Below are 21,201 nucleotides of genomic sequence, written 5' to 3'. Positions count from 1 at the left end.
CGCAAGTCATGTGTCACAAACATTGAACACTACACAAACAGTAATTTTTTTTTTCATTTAGGCAATTAATTATAGTGACACAGGAGGTGCCGGATCCAATGTCGGAGGTGACGGAACATGTTCCGGCTCAAATTAAGCCCTGGTAAAACCTGACTTTTCAAATGAGCGTGAACGTGAACTGCGCGTGCTGTTCATTCCTGCCAGAGTGAGCGCCGCTTTCGTTCACGTTCACGTTCATTGTATGAAAAGGGATTCGTTCAGTTCAGCGTTCGGCGAAAATATGAACGCGTTCAGTGAACGTCGTTCATTGAACGCGTTCATGCACAACACACTGATGCAGAGTTTTTAGATCCTATAATTAACACTAGGGGTGTAACGATATCAAAATCTCACGGTACGATACAATTTCGATATTGACCTCACGGTACGATATTTATTGCGATATTGTGGAAAAGCTCACGGTATTGTTAAATAGCTCACGATAGTGTTAGTGATGATAATAGCGAAAAAATACTGACATTTATTCTGCTTTTGCCAGTCAACAGGCAATTTATTGTTGTATTTATGGATCCATGACAACATAAAATGCTGATCACATATTGCTTTTAAAGTGCAAGTTGTAGTCAGGAACATCAATATTCTGTATAGTAATATTTGGTTGCATAACTGATTCTTCTGTGCAATGTTCAAGTTAAGAAGCAACTAGAACAATTGTAAACAATAGGGAAATCCCTTTAAGTGCAAACAAAGATCAAGTTAAGTCAGGTTTAAATGTGCAAGGAAAATAAAAGCAGCCTTTTAAAACTGGTATTTAGGAACATAACTTAAACTTAAATAAAATAGTCAGTCAAAAAGCCTTTAAAAAAACACTGACCTATCATTTAGCTTATGTTCACGTTTTTCATCCGAAAGATCAAAATATCTAGCTACATTGCAAGGGAGAAGAAAAAACAAAACAGTCCTTAAACAGTCTGGCAAAAAGCCTTCTGAAAAACACTGAACTATCCTTTAGCTAATGTTCAAGTTTTTCTTTAGAAAGATCTACATTGCAAGGGAGAAGAAGAGACCTCTGGGCATTTACAATATCCCCTGCTGTTGAAAATACCCTTTCACTGGGCACCGAGGTAGCGGGTATACACAGGTAGGTCTTTGCTCATGAAGACAGAATAGGATACCGCCCTGCATTGTCTCTCCACCACTTAAGAGGGCCTGAATGCCTGAGTTGAATTCCACCTGTGACTTGATTACTGCTAAAAGAAGAGCCAAGGAGGTCCTCAAGGGCATGCTTTTAAGAGGAGGCACAAAGCTCACGCTGCTGTCGTCCAGATCTGCTGGATATATGCTCCTGGCCAGCACATCTTGGTCCTGGTTCATAAATGATAAAAAGACATTATATCAGCATTTTTATACATTTTATTGTATTTCTCTCAATTTTCTCTATGGCACAGCGTTAAAATGTTTTACCTGTTGTTGCATCTGTGATGCTTTGAACTTTATTCTTTCAAAAACGTCCTCTCTCTCTCCACTGCCTAGATGTTGCAAGGTCCGAAAGCGTGGATCCAAAGCAATGCTCTCCTGCATGAACTTTTCATCCTCTCCTTGGTATCTGTCAGTAAGATCCTTCAGAATGGCTACCTTAATCTGAGCAATGGCATTTGAGTCGTGATTATCTGTGGCCATGCTGTCTTGAATCATTTGTTTTAGTGGTGAAATGAGAGATATTGTTGGTTGCAATTCATCACAGAGAACAGTTGTGGTCTTTTTTATTGGTAAAAGAAGATCCTCTGCATTTGCAATGTCTTTTGTTTGGTATCGAACTCTGCCTGGACTGTTTTCCCTTTTGGATTGCCCTTAATAAAAGACTTACTCGCAATTGGTTCTATCTCCGTGCCTCATTGGATCCCTGCCGGGACAGAACGACTCCGTCACACTAGGAACCAGCGGTGTATCTTTTTTCCGTTCCCCAGCCAAGATGGCGGAGCGGCGAACCAAGTACCTTCGGTTGATCGCCCTCCGCCAAGAGGGCAATGAAGTGGGTGCCCTGGCTCAGGTGTTCTGGTCCCTGGCCGAGGGCATGGGCTACAACGATGCGGCCCTCAAGGACTATTTTAATGGCGGGCTGGATGATCCAGTGTCTCAGGAGGAGATGGCGCAGTTAGAGACACTGGAATTCTGGGAATTCGTGCGCTACCTGCAGCATCGGCTTCGGTGGGATGCCCCAGCCACTTCTGTCTCTTCCGGCGTGGTGGTCGTCAGCCCAGCACCACTGCCCAGGATGGCAACCAGCCAAGCGCCACAACCCAAGATGGCCGCCAGTCCAGCACCACTGCCCAGGATGGCTACCAGCCAAGCGCCACAGCACAAGATGGCCGCTAACCCAGCGCCAATTCCCAAATTGGCCACCGTTCCAGCGCCACAGCCCAAGAGGACGCCAGCCCAGCGCCAATGCCCAAATTGGCCATCGGTTCAGCTCCACAACCCAAGATGGCCGTCAGCCTAGCGCCACAGCACCAGATGGCCGTCAGTCCAGCGCCACAGCACAAGATGGCCGTCAGTCCAGCGCCACTGCACAAGATGGCAGCTAACCCAGCGCCAATGCCCAAATTGGCCACCGGTCCAGCGCCCATACAAGATGGCCGCCAGTCCAGCGTTACAACCCCAGATGGCCGCCAGCCCAGCACCACAGTACAAGATGGCCGCCTGTCCAGAGTCATGGCCCAAGATGGCTGCTTGCCCAGCGCCGCTGCACAGGATGAGAGTCTCAGCTGACCCTCCGGAGTCGATTCAGGTGCCAGTTGACCCTCCAGAGTCGATTCAGGTGCCAGTTGACCCTCCAGAGTCGATTCAGGTGCCAGTTGACCCTCCAGAGTCGAGTCAGGTGCCAGTTGACCCTCCAGAGTCGAGTCAGGTGCCAGTGAACTCTCCTGAGTCGAGTCAGGTGCCAGTGAACTCTCCTGAGTCGAGTCAGGTGCCAGTGAACTCTCCTGAGTCGAGTCAGGTGCCAGTGAACTCTCCTGAGTCGAGTCAGGTGCCAGTGAACTCTCCAGAGTCGAGTCAGGTGCCAGTGAACTCTCCAGAGTCGAGTCAGGTGCCAGTGAACTCTCCAGAGTCGAGTCAGGTGCCAGTGAACTCTCCAGAGTCGAGTCAGGTGCCAGTGAACTCTCCAGAGTCGAGTCAGGTGCCAGGGAACTCTCCAGAGTCGAGTCAGGTACCTGGGAACTCTCCAGAGTCGAGTCAGGTACCTGGGAACTTTCCAGAGTCGAGTCAGGTGCCAGGGAACTCTCCAGAGTCGAGTCAGGTGCCAGGGAACTCTCCAGAGTCAGGGCTAATCACTGATGACCTTCCAGAGTCAGGGCTATTCACCGATGACCCTCCAGAGTCAGGGTTAGTCACCGATGACCCTCCAGAGTCAGGGCTAGTCACCGATGACCCTCCAGAGTCAGGGTTAGTCACCGATGACCCTCCAGAGTCAGGGCTAGTCACCGATGACCCTCCAGAGTCAGGGCTAGTCACCGATGACCCTCCAGAATCAGGGCTAGTCACAGATGACCCTCCAGAGTCAGGGCTAGTCACCTATGACCTTCCAGAGTCAGGGCTAGTCATTGATGACCCTCCAGAGTCGAGTCGGGTTCCAGATGACCCTCCAGAGTCAAGTCTAGTCACTGTTAACCCTCTAGAGTCAGGGCTACTTCAAGGACTGAGTCAAGTCAACGGTGATCTTCAAGGACTGAGTCAAGTCACCGATGATCTTCAAGGACTGAGTCAAGTCACCTCTGATCTTCATGAACAAAGGCAAGTCACCTCTGATCTTCATGAACAAAGGCAAGTCACCTCTGATCTTCATGAACAAAGGCAAGTCACCAATGATCTTCATGAGCAGTGTCAGTAAAGTAGTTCATAAAGTCATTACTGATGTGATGTTGGGAAATGTCAACACTTGTTGAGGCTTTATTTTTCGTTAATTTAGCCACTGTATTGAATAAATATCTGGGGTTATGTTTGTTTTTTTCTAAAAGAGAAGAAAAGTAATCGGATCTAGCAGTTTTTAATGCTTTTCTGTAGGATAGGTTACTTTTTTCCCCCAAGCAATAAGAAATATAGTTTTGTTTTCCTCCAGCTGCGCTCCATTTTTCGGCCTGCTCTCTTTAGGGTGTGAGTATGCTCCTTATACCATGGTGTCAAACTGGTTTCCTTAACCTACCTGAAACGTAAAGGAGCAACTGTATTTAAAATGCTAGAAAAGAGAGAGTCCATAGTTGTTCTGTCATCAAGTTGTTCTGAGGTTTTGGATATGCTAAGGAATTCAGATACATCAGGAAGATAGCTTACAAAGCAGTATTTTGTGGTAGAAGTGATGGTTCTACCATACTTGTAACAAGAAGTAGAATTTACAGTTTTGGCTATATGACGTTTTCACAAAGCTAAATAATGATTTGAGATATCATCAATTGGCTGTATAATTTCAACACTATCAACATCAATTCCATGTGACAGTATTAAATCTAGAGTATGATTTCGACAATGAGTAGGTCCTGAAACTTGTTGTCTAACCCCAATAGAGTTCAGAATGTCTATAAATGCTGATCCCAATGCATCTTTTTCATTATCAACATTATTCCAACTATTAAAACTTTATCTGCAGCCAGAACTAACTCGGTTGTAAAATCACCAAACTCTTTAATAAAGTCTGTGGCCTGTATACAGTAGCCAGTATAAACATCACTGGGGATTTATCATTTACATTTGTTTCTCTGGATAATGTTATATGTAGCAACATTATTTCAAACAAGTTATACTTGAAGCCTGCCCTCTGAGAAATCCTGAAAACATTGTTATAAATTGAAGCAACACCTCCCCCTTTGCCTTTTGGACGCGGCTCATGGCTCAACATTAATCTTGGGGGTGGACTCATTTAAATAATGTAATCATGAGGTTTTAGCCAGGTTTCTGTCAAACAGAGAACATCTAGATCAGTGGTTCTCAACCTTTTTCATCTCGCGGCCCACACAACCAAACACATATGTTTGCGCGGCCCACTGCAAAAAAATTCACTGACCCCAGAAGCTAGATTATTAACTGTCTTTATTGAATGAACTGGCAATGAACAGAAAATAACTCAGGCTGGCATCGCTTGGCACAACTGCTGTTGTTCTGTAGCATATGCAGAAAAAATATCTAAGATAAATTAGCAGTTTATTCTTAAATCAATCAGCGAGTTCGAATAGTGAAAGCATAGTTACAGTTTAATATTATTTTTTTTCTTATTTAATTCTATATATGAAATTATGTTATTATGTTATGACTTAGACATTTTTACATATATGAACAATATTATTATTTCGGTAACACTTTAGAATAATGGTCCATTACTTGATGTTAGGTAACTTTTTTATAGACATGATCTAAGCAAGAACAATCCTTCTACAGCATTTATTAATCTTAGTTGATGTTAATTTTAACATATACTAATGCATTATTCAAATCAAAAGTTCTGCTTGTTAACATTAGTTAATACACTGTGAATTAGCATGAACTAACAATGAATAACTGTATTTTTATTAACTAACATTAACAAAGATGAATAAATACAATAATAAATTTATTGTTCATTGTTGTTGGTTCATGTGAATTAATGAATTAACTAACATTAACTAATGGGCCATTATTCTAAAGTGTTACCATTATTTCTTTTAATAGCAATTGGCTGCCCACCTGCAATACCATGGCGACCCATTAGGTTATGATCAGTGATCATATTCTTTACAAAAAGTTTATTCGTAGAAAGGGATCTGATATTCAATAAGCCAATCTTTATCATTTGTTTATCCGTATTGCATATATTTTTGTTTGTTTAACCTCAATTAATTTGCTACTCTTAACTTGGTTTGGACGTTTTTTGTATTTTCTAGTTCGGGAACAGACACAGTCTCTAGAGTGTGATATCTAGGTGAAAAGTCTCTATGTGCTGAGAATTAACTGACCTCTGTGACATGAGGCAACTAGCAGAAGCTTGGTTTAGCCAGTCGGTCTGCTTCCTGACCTTTTCAACAGGTCAGGTCTGCCCCAAAAGCTCGTCCAATTGTCTATGAAACAAACCAATATATTCTTGCACTGCTGGTTAGATGCTAACTTCATTTCTAGAGCTGTAGTCAAGTCCAGCTTTGTCGAGTCCAGGTCAAGTCCAATCGTTAGGAATTGTTGAAAAATAGTGCACACCTGTGGTCTAACAGGCTATTGTCAATTATACCTGATGCATCATTATTCTCTTAAGATACGGAATTCTATGTTTAAATGTTGACAGCAGCTGAGCGATGTCATTTATATGTGTGACACATTCTGCTTGCTGCCAACTACACACACAAATATGGAATGCCAAAGCTCCCAAAATAATAATCAAATGCATAAATATATATGAAATACAATAAATACATTAATTAATATACTAAGTTATTATACTTAAATTATAAAAAAAAAATTATATATAATAATAATAAAATGAGTATAGCTGTCAACATACCTGGAACTACTTAACAGTTTTCTGTAAAATAATTGCTCGCCTTAACATTCAGCAACCAATCAGAATCACACATTTAAAGCGGTAATATGATGCAATTTAAATTTTTCCTTTGTCTTTGGAGTGTTACAAGCTCTGTAAAGTTGCAAAGACTAAAGTCTCAAATCCAAAAAAAAATTCTTAATAAAAGATAAGACTCATCCACACTAAATTGGCTCATTCTATTTCTAACATGCCCCCACATATCTACATCATGAAACTTTGTTTGGCCTTCCCAAAGAGGGCACGACTAGAAATCATGTTTATATCATGTTTAGAATGGGATTTATGTTTATGTCTTGTTGCTCTATGACAGGGAATCACAATATGTTAAACAATATGTACATTAAAAATATTAAATAACTGCACAAAAGTTTGTGGGTTCAATTCCCAGGGAACATACTGGTTAAAAAAAAACAAATTGTGTAGCCTGAATGCACTGTAAGTCACTTTGGGTAAAGGTGTCTGCTAAATGCATAAATGTAAATGTAAATGTACAGTGTGTGGAAAATAATATTTTTGAACCTTAAACCACATAAACACATTTCATTACACATAATAATGTTGATTTTAGCAGCATCAAATGCCCCCTTTAAAGTGTGGTGTAATATATAATACATATTATGCTATTTAGTATCCTAATTTAACTCATTATCGTCATGATTTTATTGGTTTAGTTTTAGTAATATAATCTAAAGCATGATTCCCACAAAGAAGGAACTTTTAAATAATCATGTATTATGTATTTATAGGTTGTATGGACTTATATTGGTAATGGAAGGAAGAAACAACCTCAACCAAGCATTTTGTCTCAGCACTTTGCAGGACTCTCTAACTCTCCAAACTACACTTCTCCTTCAGGATTCAGTTCAGAGGAGTCAGTTATAAGCTCATTTTACTCTGAATTTGGAATCCGTTTAGATGACTACTCCAGGTTACAGCAGGCTGTTTACTGGGACGGGCCTGACAGATCAATTACAAATGTGTCCATGAGTACTAGTCCAGCTTACGTCACATTCATCATAGAGAACCTGAAAGAGAGCTACCAAACTGGTGAGGAAATTGTTGTTACGGTGCACGCAAAGGACTTTGATGGTAAATCCAAGAGTTATGGAGGTGACTTTTTTCAAGCCAAGCTGTTCTGGTCTAAAACTAAGGTCAGTGATTGTAAACATTACTTGCCTGTTGTTTTTACTGTAAACTCTGTACCTGGGTCAGACCGAGAGAGTTGTAATGAAATGTTCCTCTGTCACAGGCCAGTGTGTTTGGGGAGGTGGTGGACCTGCTCAACGGCTCCTACTCTGTACGTTTCCTCCTGCCATGGGCCGGTGAGGCCCAGGTGGCTGTGCGTCTAATTCACTCCAGTGAAGCTGTGCAGGTCCTGAAGCATCACAGAGATACTGACTCTGACAGGGTGTACTTTAAAGGATATTACGAGGGACCAGGACCAAATAAGACCAGGCTGAGGGAAACAGTGATGTGATGTGTAATGTTAAGTGGGACAAGAATGGACTTGAGCATATGGGAACTGAAAATTGTTGCTGTGAATACAAAGATCCCCATACCAAAGAAATATGGCGCTGCCAGAGACCCAAATCCCTGCCATGCAGTGATCTTGTGTACCACTCTATGGGCGGTTATAGAAACCGTCTGACTGATAGAGAGAAAGAGCTTATGTGAGATTAAATGATTCTTGATTGACTTTATCCTTGATTTATTTAATGCATTGATGGAATGCAGTATGACAGACAAATGTTCTCTTTGACAGGAAGCAAACTAATAAAGATGTCAATGGAGATAAGAGCATCATCAACATTTTTCATTCCCATGGAAATTAAACTGCTGGTATGTTGGTCAATAGTTTAACCAAGAGGAATAGTCCAGCACAGACATGCTGGGAAATGGGTTGCACACAAAAAAAGGAATTAATTTGAAAATTAAAAGACCAGCCTAGACTAATTTTGGCTTCTCATACCTTCCTTAAAGACCATACATTTTTTATTACAGATGTAGCAGAGAAATGTCATCCTGGTTTACACACTCCAGTTCCAGCTGGCTTCTACCTGAATGATGTGTGGACATCTTTTGTCTGTAGCACTCGCCATTTTACAACCCAAACGACAACAGAGTGCCTGAAAGACAAACACATTTACATGATGGGAGACTCTACTATGAGACAGTGGTTTGAGTTCTTTGTGAAAGTAGTACCAAGTGAGAATTTATTCATTGGTTAATTATATTATATATACAGTGTGTACAGTAATTTTGGGATCATATTTGTTGGTGTCACTCACTGGTTTTCAGCACTGAAGCAGATGAACCTGCATGTCCAATATCAGTCAGGGCCGCTTCTAGCAGTGGATGTGGAGAACAAAATTGACTTACACTGGAGGGCTCATGGCATTCCTCTGCGCTGTCGAAAATCGTATGTTGCTAATCTGCACTACATCAGTAATGAGATCGATGACCTGGCTGGAGGACCCCACACAGTCATTATGTTCAATCTGGGGCCCCATTTCACAACGTAACCTCTGGATTTCTACACCCATAGAGTGTTGACGATCCGCAAAGCTGTTCTAGCATTGTTACAACGGGCACCTGATACTACGGTTATAATCAAGACTGTCAACACTGGCTATAAGGTAAGCTTATAGAATATCATTTGTTCAAATAAAAGGAGGCCAAACTGTGATGGCACGTTCAGGGTTGATGTTGGGTTTCTCTGTCTTTATAATAGGATATTTTCGGCAGTGATTGGTATTCTCTACAGTTGGACAGAATCCTCCGTTGGGCTTTTCAGGATGTTGGTGTTTATATTCTGGATGTGTGGCAAATGACGGCCTGTCACTACAGCAAAGAGAACATTCATCCAGGCCCTGTCATCCTCAAAAATGAGATTGACATTTTACTTTCTTTTATTTGCCCTAAATGAATTTAACTGATCTTGCCAAGTGTATATTCAGTTTTTTTAGCAATTAAAAACAATTATTTGATCCTGCACTCCAATCATTTTTAAACATGAAAGTCATTTATTTAAACAGGCGTGTGCAAGTTTACAACAAGTCACCTAGGATAACTAATACTGACACATTGGAGATAACTGCAGTTGGGATTCCTGCTTCTAAATGCATTTGTCGCAATAGGTGTCTGTCTATATGGTCATAGCTGAATAACAAATTCGGGTTATCACAAACATAAATAATGTGGAGGACAATTTGCTTAACTTTATCTGCATAAGTAGGCTAAGTATCTAAATTAAATTAGCTAAAAATGAAATCAAATAAAAATAAAAGCAATATCATGGCCAAATAGAGTTTGTTGATTCAATAAGAATGCACAGAAAATAGCTCAGATCCACAACAACAAATGATACCAATTTTTTTTTTTATATATATTTTTTCTAATACTCTGTTAAATTAGATCTGTGAATTAGGTCTTGCAGTGCAAACTAAATTATTACAAGTAATATGATTATTTGTTCCTCGTTTTATCTTTATCTCGCACTTTACCTTTTTAGTTTACTTTTAAGTGTAAATATAATAAGGGTGCATACTGAACAGACAAAACATTTTGGGCAACACCACTATAAAGTCAAACTTACAAGTAGGAAACTCTGAATGTTATGCACCGATTGGGAGTCTACTGATCTCCCCATGTTGGGTGAGTGTCACTGAGAAATTGTGGGATGCTACATCTGCATTTAGAGTAAATGTGTTTAAATGAATTATAAATTCTTCATTTGCAATAAAACTACTGTACTAAAAGTACTGTTAACAAATAATTTAACTTCTTATCTTTTGATTCATTGAGCAAAAAAATGTTCACATCCTGCACATATTTGCATTAAGCACGCAGAAAACTGGTACAGCACGTCAGGTTGGAATTTTGTTTTCAGTTCCACTCTGAATACAGGTAAGACAGGGACAATTTCTCCCTTTTGTTTGTCAAATGGGAGTAAAACCTGTCGTCACATTCCTGCATGCATGTTATTGAAAACTTCCAGCCAGACATATGTCATATGCATGCCTTTCTGTTTTTTTTTTGTTGTTTTTTTTCACAGAATTATATAGCTATGGGCATAATATATGAGATTTATGAATCTGAGATTAAAGAGTAACTAAACCCTAAACCAACTTTTTTTTAGTTAATGATCTGTAAGAATGGGGCTTTATTAGTGCTGTTCATTGATTCGAGTAACTTTTTTGACATTTGAGTATTCAAGTGTTTTAATTCTACAATATATGGTGTAAAAACCATAGACTGTATAAAAACATGGACGTAGTGTCTGTGACGTCACCCGTAGACTCCTGAAGTCTGTTTTTGAAGCTTAAAGCCCAGGGGGACAGGTTTTAATATTTTATTGAAGCAGCCCTGGGAGCCGCCATTGGTTAGGGAATAACTTTACATCTGAGGCATTTAAAAGACTCCATTTGTCTATTAATTATTTCTAAAGAAACACGAAAATGTATAAAAGGCTCCATTACCTTGTATCTTACGTTATGGCCCCGTAGAAGCAGTTTTTGTTAAAAAAAATAGGCTAACGATTACGTCATAACCTGCGACTCTCTGTCGCACAGTAGAGAAATTACAATATGGACAGGAGGAGAAGCTCACAGGCAATCTTTTACTGTCTATGAGGCTATCGGGGGGACATGGAGGCATAAAGTCAACGGAGATTATTAATCAGAATACTTACCAAAATTTGCTCCTGTTCACGCTTGCCTTCTCTGCAAGATTCGGTGGGTGATTCAGATTTCTCTTGACACAGCTATTAGAAGACTTACAATTTTCAGGCAGGTTGCTCACATGACATCTACGTCATCAAGCTCAGTTTGAGTCTGCGCAGTACGCCCGACCCCCAGGAAGTGTGTGCTTCTAATTGACTTCACTTGTCTCCGTTGAATCTAATGGGGTCGCTGTGTCCATTTCTTTTACTGTCTATGCTTAAAGTGTGCAGAGCCGGCCGACGCCATCTTGGCACCGCGTCAACGCGCGACTCTCCCAGACAATCAAAAATGGGCAAAAAGGCGGGAGCCAGTTGCTGAAGCCAAGCCCACCAAGCGCAACGGCAATGTCAGAAGTGGCGATCCACCTTTCACTCAAGTGGCCACGCCCCTAATTATGCAGAACTTTAAGTCTTAATATAATTTAAACGGATGAGTTATAAAAAAAAATTCACCCCCTTCACAGTTGTCATGAAGGGCAAAATGAGCTATTTGGACCAAAATATTTTTGCACCAGGCTGTAAACGTTTTTTTCTGCTGTAAAGTGGGGCATTTTAACATGGAGAGTCTATGGGACTGACTCCCTTTTGCAGCCAGCCTAAAGTGGCCAGTCGATGAATTGCAGTTTTAGTCACTTCACGGCTTCACGAGAGAGAGTGGGCAGGTGATGTAAGCAGTTTCCAATTCACCACGCCCTCGAGCTACCACGCCCTTGGCAGTATAAAACCATCTTGTTCCGTCAAAATCAATGCAGCGAGTCAGGAGCAGTGTTGCCAAGTCCGCTTATTATGCGCGACTTTGGGCTTGTTTTTCTGTTAAGTCGCTTACAAATATTGGTAGTCGCGGGTTGCGTTTTTTTAGGCTTGTTTCTAAAGTGAAGTTGCTTATTTGGGCTTGTGCCCAGCTCCATAATAAGTTATCAAGCATATATTTTCTATATGTTATTTAAACATAGTTCTAGCCTGTTCTCTCTGTCCCTTCCTTTTCCCCATACACACAGGAGACAGCAGAGTTTTTCCCACCCACATCCTGCTTCTGATTGGCTCTGACCCAGATGGCAATGAGTACTAGCCAATCAGAGGCAGAGCAGGGCAATCTTTTTTCTGTTTAGGAAAACGTCGTCAGTAAGCCCTTTCACACATACAGACTTTTCCGGAAAATTACCGGTAAATTGCCGTAAAGAGATCATGTGTGAACAGGATCTTTTCAAAAATACCGGTAAATTCGTTCCCGCAATTTACCGGTATGAGAAGTTGTAACGTTACCAGTAAATTGCCGGAATTCTGCTGTGTGTGAACGCAGAAGGAAAATTACCGGTATGAGTACGTACGAGTTTAGAACGCGGTGACGTAAGACGTCTACTCCGGGCCAATCATAACAATGTGACGCATTCATGCACTGTTTAAGAAAATAAAATAAATGTCATCCAACTGAAGCGACAGTGAAATTAAAGCGCTTGTCCTTATCCGGCCGACGCCATCTTGGCACCGCGTCAACGCGCGACTCTCCCAGAAAATCAAAAATGGGCAAAAAGGCGGGAGCCAGTTGCTGAAGCCAAGCCCACCAAGCGCAACGACAATGTCAGAAGTGGCGATCCACCTTTCACTCAAGTGGCCACGCCCCTAATTATGCAGAACTTTAAGTCTTAATATAATTTAAACGGATGAGTTATAAAAAAAAATTCACCCCCTTCACAGTTGTCATGAAGGGCAAAATGAGCTATTTGGACCAAAATATTTTTGCACCAGGCTGTAAACGTTTTTTTCTGCTGTAAAGTGGGGCATTTTAACATGGAGAGTCTATGGGACTGACTCCCTTTTGCAGCCAGCCTAAAGTGGCCAGTCGATGAATTGCAGTTTTAGTCACTTCACGGCTTCACGAGAGAGAGTGGGCAGGTGATGTAAGCAGTTTCCAATTCACCACGCCCTCGAGTTACCACGCCCTTGGCAGTATAAAACCATCTTGTTCCGTCAAAATCAATGCAGCGAGTCAGGAGCAGTGTTGCCAAGTCCGCTTATTATGCGCGACTTTGGGCTTGTTTTTCTGTTAAGTCGCTTACAAATATTGGTAGTCGCGGGTTGCGTTTTTTTAGGCTTGTTTCTAAAGTGAAGTTGCTTATTTGGGCTTGTGCCCAGCTCCATAATAAGTTATCAAGCAGATATTTTCTATATGTTATTTAAACATAGTTCTAGCCTGTTCTCTCTGTCCCTTCCTTTTCCCCATACACACAGGAGACAGCAGAGTTTTTCCCCACCCACATCCTGCTTCTGATTGGCTCTGACCCAGATGGCAATGAGTACTAGCCAATCAGAGGCAGAGCAGGGCAATCTTTTTTCTGTTTAGGAAAACGTCGTCAGTAAGCCCTTTCACACATACAGACTTTTCCGGAAAATTACCGGTAAATTGCCGTAAAGAGATCATGTGTGAACAGGATCTTTTCAAAAATACCGGTAAATTCGTTCCCGCAATTTACCGGTATGAGAAGTTGTAGCGTTACCAGTAAATTGCCGGAATTCTGCTGTGTGTGAACGCAGAAGGAAAATTACCGGTATGAGTACGTTACGAGTTTAGAACGCGGTGACGTAAGACGTCTACTCCGGGCCAATCATAACAATGTGACGCATTCATGCACTGTTTAAGAAAATAAAATAAATGTCATCCAACTGAAGCGACAGTGAAATTAAAGCGCTTGTCCTTATCCGGGCAGATGAAGAAATATGTCATCATTTGAGAGAAACTGTTAGTGATGCAGTAACATATGATAAAATAACTGTTAACTGTCCCCGAGAGCAATGCATTCACAGGACAAAGTCAGGTCATCAATAAACTGAAAACATTGCGTCTTAATATCTAAAAAATAAACGACCATCACAAACGAAGTAGTAGGCCTAGTGGAAGTATTTCTTGTTCCTATTATGACTTTTGTCAATCTATTTGGGGATCCTGCTACTCCATAAATCCTGTAGCTCTAAACCAGTAGATCTCAACCCGCGGCACGTCATGAAATCACATGCGGCCCACCATGCTGAACACAATAATAAAAAAAAATTAATAAATTTAAGTTTTACAATTTATTTTAGTTTTTACATATGGAAAAACACATAGGGTACAAACGAGAAGTCGGAGCAGTGGAGAAGAGAAGACTGATGGACATTCGGCATCAACTTTCGGTTTGCCCCGCAACTCACTTCAGCCCGTTTTTTTCCCCAATGCTCCCAAAACAGCTTATACTACTGTTTCAGCTATTAAAATAGTTCAGTTTTGTATGTTTGGAGCAGTTTTTGATCGTTAAACAGGCCTATAAGTTTATTTTTTAAAGCGGCCAGCACAGAGAGAGTTTACATAGCCTATGTTTAATCAGTTTAGCCTTCTCAAATAATCACGAATTGTCTAAAATAAAATCTAAAGATATAAAACAGTTCAAGCATGTAACGATGTTTTAACGTTAAACCCAGATACATGTGCGCTATATCGAATATTTTGTGCGGAGAGTGCAAGATAAAGCACGCTTTTTTGGGACATATAGGTGCCAGCGCGATCATAATATAAAATAAAGAAATAAAAAATAAAGAAAACAAACATGCTTTCTGCCGTCTCGTCTTGAACAGGAGAGCTTACAAAAATAAACCGAAACTCAGCGAATACATGCCTCACAGACATGATAAATATATTTATAGAAAGCTTTAAATTACTACTTAACGAAATAATAAAAACAAACAACAAAAAATCTCAATCCAATTATAATCCGTATAGGAGGCGCGTCTAATGAGATGATGAGTCAGGCAACTTCATCCTTGCGACACAGACTCAGAAAACACTAGTTTATTACTAAATAATTAAAATATCTTTTTACTATTTCCCTCTGTCACATTCATGGTAATTACTTTTTCCGGTGCTTTGTGACATCTTTTGAACTCAATTTGAACGCAGAACTGTTTATCTGCATTGATAGACTATTTGATATGAATTTGGATCAGCATAGGCTACATTTGTGAACGCACCTTGTCTGCAATGTCGCGCGTCTTACAGACTGCAATTTACAATCACAACTTCATTGTGCTATTAATCCTTTCAAGACGATTTTCAACAAATTGGTCAGCTCCCGACAGCATCAGGTGTTTTATAAATGGTGAGTATAATTATTTAAACCAGTCGTCTATTACGATGTCTCTGTAACAAAAGCAGTTACATGAATACTTAAGTTTGAAACAAAAATGAAACCATCAACAGAAATATTGAACACGTATTACCCTCCATGTTTAAAAATACAAGCGCAGCTGTTTAGAGGTTATTGATGTCACAGAATTTACCGGTATTTTGGAATGGATGTGTGAATGGTGCTTTTCCGGAAAAAAGACGGAATGTCGTTGACTGTGTGAACAGCGCATTTTTGAATTTATCGGTAAAGTCGTTCCGGTAATTTTACGGCAATTTACTGGTATTACTGTGTGAAAGAGGCTAGTGAGTGACGTAAACTTTAAATAAATGCGCGCGAGTTGCGACTGATGGTGACTGACTGGACTGTAGGAGAGTTTTTATTATGCAAGAATAAATAAAGAATTTGTGTATTCAGGATGATATTTATTTGTGTGTGCAACTTTTAATTATCAGATGTTTACTGTGTATATAATGTACTCGGTACATCAGTCTATATTTGATATCCCATCAGTTTTCTAATGTTAAATAATGTTAAAAGGTGGTTTAACTAATGTTTCTTGTGGTCATTGCCCTGAAGCTCAGGGGGGGGAGAAAAATAAATAAACTGTACCGTGTGTGCAGTTTTGTAAAACTGCGCACAGTTTACCAATCTGTCCACATGGATGTAAATTGACAATCTGTACCCACAGTTTAAAATTCATCCCCACGAGTTGTAAAACCGTGCACACAGTTTATTTATTTTTCTCTTCCCAGAACCTAGTGGGGTTCCGTAGTGAACTTCCAAAGATCTGGAAGACTGCCTTCGTTTCTCCTCTATTTAAAGGGGGTGACCCATTGCATTTAAATAACTATAGGCCAATATCTAAATTGTGTGTCTTATCCAAACTTTTAAAGAAACTAGTGAACGAACAATTAAAAACTTATCTGGAATTAAATAAAATTCACTCTCCCTTCCAGTCTGGGTTTAGAAAACAACATAGTACCATTACAGCCGCACTGAATATTGACATATTGACAAATTAACTTCCAAACTTAAGCTTAAACTTGGTTTTTATTACAGAAACAGAACCTTATTTTCATTTAATGCTAGAAAATGTCTGGTTTCTGCAACATTTTTACCTTTGTTGAATTATGGAGATATAGTATATATGAATGCCCCAACACATTACTTAACAAAACTTGATATAGTTTTCCATAGTGCCTTACGTTTTATTACTGGATCTAGATATCAAACGCATCACTGCATTTTATATGAGAAGGCAGAGCTACCATCCTTGCGTACCCGAAGAAGTTTTAATTAGTATTGTTTTAACTATATGTCGATTTGCGGTCTTAATCCATATTATTTGGATCTCAACTTCTCAAACTCCAACGGACGCTACAATCTCCGCACAAATGATTTGATGCATCTCAAAGTCCCTAGGGTTCGAACAGAGATAGGGAAAAAAGGTTTTATATATAATGCCGCCTTCTTGGAATTACCTTCAGGATACCCTAAAGCTTACCACGTTACCGTCATTAAATGAGTTTAAGCTTCTTTTAACAAATTAGGCCTACATGTTTTATCCTTTGGTAAATTGTTGTTGTGATTTATGAGTGTGTTTTTTATGTTTTTGTTGTATATTGTATAATTGTATACTTTTACTATTTGTTGCTGCCTTCTTGGCCAGGTCACTCTTGTAAAAGAGATTTAGTTACCCTTTTGTAGGACAACCTGGAAGTTAGCGGTGCATGGGTTCCCTCGATTGAAAAGCCATGCATTTTGCCCATAGACTTTTGGAAAATCGCAAAAAATAAGTTCTGTGTTTAACAAAGAGTTATGACCCTTACACGTTTTGTCTATCAAGATAATCTTTACAAATTACTCAAAAAAATTAACAACAAAGTAAGTCAAAGTAACAACAGCGTGTTAAGCAATATGCACCATTAAAGTTTCGTCGTGGCCATATTAAGGCAGTAAATACGTTGTTCACATGGAAATCATCGTTGTGTGAGCTTACCTTAGCGACTGTTGGGGAAGTCGTGGCCTAATGGTTAGAGAGTCGGACTCCCAATTGAAAGGTTGTGAGTTCGAGTCCCGGGCTGGCAGGAATTGTGGGTGGGGGAGTGCATCTCTCCACCTTCAATACCACGACTTAGGTGCCCTTGATCAAGGCATCGAACCCCCAACTGCTCCCCGGGCGCCGCAGCATAAATGGCTGCCCACTGCTCCGGGTGTGTGCACACAGTGTGTGTGTGTGTGTTCACTGCTCTGTGTGTGTGCATTTCGGATGGGTTAAATGCAGAGCACAAATTCTGAGTATGGGTCACCATACTTGGCTGAATGTCACTTCACTTTCACTTATGGCATGAACCCAGAGTCTACGGCTGGTAGGGTTGCCCCCTGTCCCTTAAAATACAGAATCGTCCCGTATTTGAGAATAAAATAGCGCGTCCTGTTCCGAATAATTCTGGTTGTTTATAGGAAATGTATAGCTCTTATGTCTTGCACTGAATTATATAATAATAATAAGAAGAAAATCCAACTGTCACTTTGTTTAACAAATAAATCAGTAGTTTGTTTTGTGTTGAGGCATCTCAAAGAAAAACTCACTTTTCAGTGATGTAATCATCATTACATTCAGGTACAAAAGTCATTGAAAAAAAAGCAACCGTTGATTGTGAAACGGCAATGAAATGTTACATGGCAAAAATCTTTTTATCCTTTTATCTGACTTATTATACACTATAATACATTTTTACACAGTAAGTGTAGATAAAAAGAAAACCATGCAAACTTGATTGTGACCATAAATACAGAAAAAAAATAAATACAGTGCTTTTCTTTAGCCAAAACTGAAACAATTTCATTATTATGGTAGCTTGATTAAAGCAAAAATCCTAGTTAATATTATTAAAGTAATTGTATCACCGTACATTTAATTTGTAAAGTACAATCAATAACGGTGAAAAAGCACATACAAAAATTATGGATAATGGATGGATCACCCATCCAGTACAGACTACAATTTGATTTATTCAACCTTATTATCAACCATAATAATGAGCGAATAAAAATGACCATAATACCGTTCTTTCATCTAGCACCTTTGGATATAAAGTAAAACTTTGGATGGATATCAATGCCATCAAGCAGTAGTAACAGTAGTACAACTGATTCTCTCTGCAAAAGATTCACATCACAGTCATTAAAGCAGTGATGACAGAAGTGCTTCTGAAATTCAAGTACACTCTCGGACCGACAAAATCCAGAGGAGAGGTAGAGCCAATCTCGAAGTCAATACTGTATGTGTCTGCATGCCCGAGCAAATGAACAAGAGGCACTTGCAACTAAACAGGGATTTAAATAAAATCATCCACTGTTGGGAAATCAAACCTCTGAGTTGTTGTTGCTATGGAGGCCTTGTGTCATCATGGGCTCTGTGCTGCTGGAGCCTTTCGGGGACTCGGTGACATTCTTGTCCCGTCTAGATCGTGCCACCAGAATGACGAGGAGGATGGTGAAGAGAAGACCTACCAAGATTCCTATGATCACGACAAGCTGATCGTCACAGGAGTCCCTTTGATTCAGTTCTCTAGGAACGATCCCCTCTGACTCGGATTCCTCGTGAAGGTTGGAATGTTTCTGAGCACTGCGGTCTAGTGCTATGTGTAACATATTTGTGCCGCGGTTATTTTCTATGTCAATATCCTGAGCCAAATCTGGAACGCGGTTATTTGACCTTTTGGAAATCGAGTGACCATGTGTCACAGAATGATATTCAAGGCTCCTTTTCCTGATGCCTCGGTTAGCGTTGTCTCTGCACTGGATGGTGTAGATGGTGTGAATGTACCACTCCCTGCCTGCCGACACCTGGATAGAGTTATAGTGTTAGTATCAGAACATTATTGCATTGTTTCTTAATATGGCAGCAGTTATGTTCCTCTTACCTGAAACAAAGCTGTGGAGTCCAGCCTAAAGCCATCACAGCCCGGCTGCCTCACAAGCGGCAGTGCCTGAGGATCATCTACAGCGTGGAAAGCATTGAAACCAATGCTGCCAAATGTTCTCGCCTGAGTTTCTGGCTGAGCTCTGTCCTGAAAAGCAGGAGATGACATAATAATGACATAATGACATAATAATGTCTAATGATCCTGAGTGCAGCACAAAGGCAAAAAAAGAGAAAGAAACACCTGGAACTACTTGACATAAAGAAGGTTTTAACATTTTAAATGATAAAAACACAATAAATTACTACAATGTAAAATGGAAAATATAAAAGTACAAATTTTAAATTTTAATAAACACTATATTTTTTATGTAAGAAAACTTTAAATTTAATTTACATTAATAAATGTTTTTACAACTGGTTTAGACCAGGGTTATTATAGTTCCCCTTTTAGGGAACACTTTGGGGACTGCAGCCAGCAGGACCGGTGTCTAAAGCACATGTGAAACAACTGGCTCACGTAGCTCAAGATGTTACAGGCAGAAACCCTGAAGTATAAGATGACATCTGCCAAACACGCCACCAAACTTTGAAGCCTTTAGGAGCCATTTGTTTTACAGAGCATGTGAAGGCGTTGTAGAGAAATTAAGATATGTGATCATTTTAGAAATGCCTCCGCATCAGCGGTTTCAGCCATACTCAAAGTTGTCAGGGTTGTATTTTGGGATGTATCCATCTGCCCCTGTGCACAGGAACACCTTCTCAATGTTACAGATGAATGAGTCTCCAAGATTCTGAACAGGATCCACCATAACACGGCCATAGATAACATCTCCTAAAGAATGCAACAACCATAATTAAGCAGAGGTGTCATACTGCAAATACTACAAATCTTTATCTAAGCCACAGAAGTAAAATACATAAGAATGAAGTGCTGTTTGTAACATTTTACCCTCAGAGAAAGCTGTATCACTCTCCTGACCAAAGCCCATGGAGCCGTCTGACAACCAGAGAGTTTTCTTTGAAAGCAGGAGCATCTGTGTGTTAAGACTGAACTCTGTGGACACTGGATCACTCACCTAAAATCACCAACAAACAAATTACTTTTATAACACTGGTATATGTTAGATTTTCTCATCTGTCTTCAAGCTAACACTTAGGTTTAGTAGCTTTTGAAGGGGTCATATTTAGCAAATTGTATTATATCACTAATATTTATTATATAATTTAAATTTTACAATTTAGTTTGACAGTGTAGCAGTACAAAAATAATCAGACAACATGAAAGTAAAAAAAGATTTTATAATTTATAGAATTTATAATCAATTATAATAATATTAAAACTAAACTACTGTTCAAATGTTTGGGGTCAGTATGACTTCATTTTAAGAAATTAATATTTTGTATTCAGCAAGAATGCATTAAATTGAACAAAATTGATAGTAATGACTTAAATTATATATATTCCAAATAAATGCTGTTCTTTCTATCAATCAAAGAATCCTGAAAATGATTTACAGAATTAATCAGCACAGCTGTTTTCAACAATGATGATAATAAGAAATGTTTCTTAAGCACCAAATCAGCATATTAGAAGATTTCCGAAGGATCATGTGACACTGGAGTAATGATGCTGAAAATTCAGCTTTGCATCACAGGAATAAATTACATTTTTAAACATATTACAATATAAAACAGATTAAAGATACTATTTTGCCAAACAATCAGAATAATAAGATTTGCATGATTTAATTTCATAAGTAAAATGTGTGGACATTTAGCCAAGGAGATGCTGTTCCTGGAAGTTTTTTTTTTTTTACAAGGTGAATGAACATGC

The 21,201-nt window shown here is 39.6% G+C and overlaps 1 protein-coding gene and 1 pseudogene across 1 annotated transcript in view; one reads left to right on the top strand and one right to left on the bottom strand.

Annotated features, from left to right (window-relative positions):
• The first annotated feature begins 7,212 nt into the window (after nt 1-7,212).
• LOC132123032 (NXPE family member 3-like) lies at nt 7,213-9,559 on the top strand (annotated as a pseudogene).
• An 8,942-nt stretch (nt 9,560-18,501) lies between these two features.
• Nucleotides 18,502-21,201, bottom strand: part of frem2b (FRAS1 related extracellular matrix 2b) — a 65,477-nt gene continuing 62,777 nt past the window's right edge. Inside the window, 4 exon segments of the mRNA XM_059533562.1 lie at nt 18,502-19,288; nt 19,366-19,580; nt 20,059-20,199; nt 20,317-20,443. Coding sequence (XP_059389545.1) covers nt 18,806-19,288; nt 19,366-19,580; nt 20,059-20,199; nt 20,317-20,443 — 966 coding nt within the window. The 3' untranslated portion in view covers nt 18,502-18,805.

Source organism: Carassius carassius, chromosome 41 (assembly GCF_963082965.1).
Source record: "Carassius carassius chromosome 41, fCarCar2.1, whole genome shotgun sequence".
NCBI classification, from domain to species: Eukaryota; Metazoa; Chordata; class Actinopteri; order Cypriniformes; family Cyprinidae; genus Carassius; species Carassius carassius.
The sequence above is the reverse complement of the archived record's forward strand: the minus strand, read 5'-3'. Positions and strand labels throughout refer to the sequence as shown.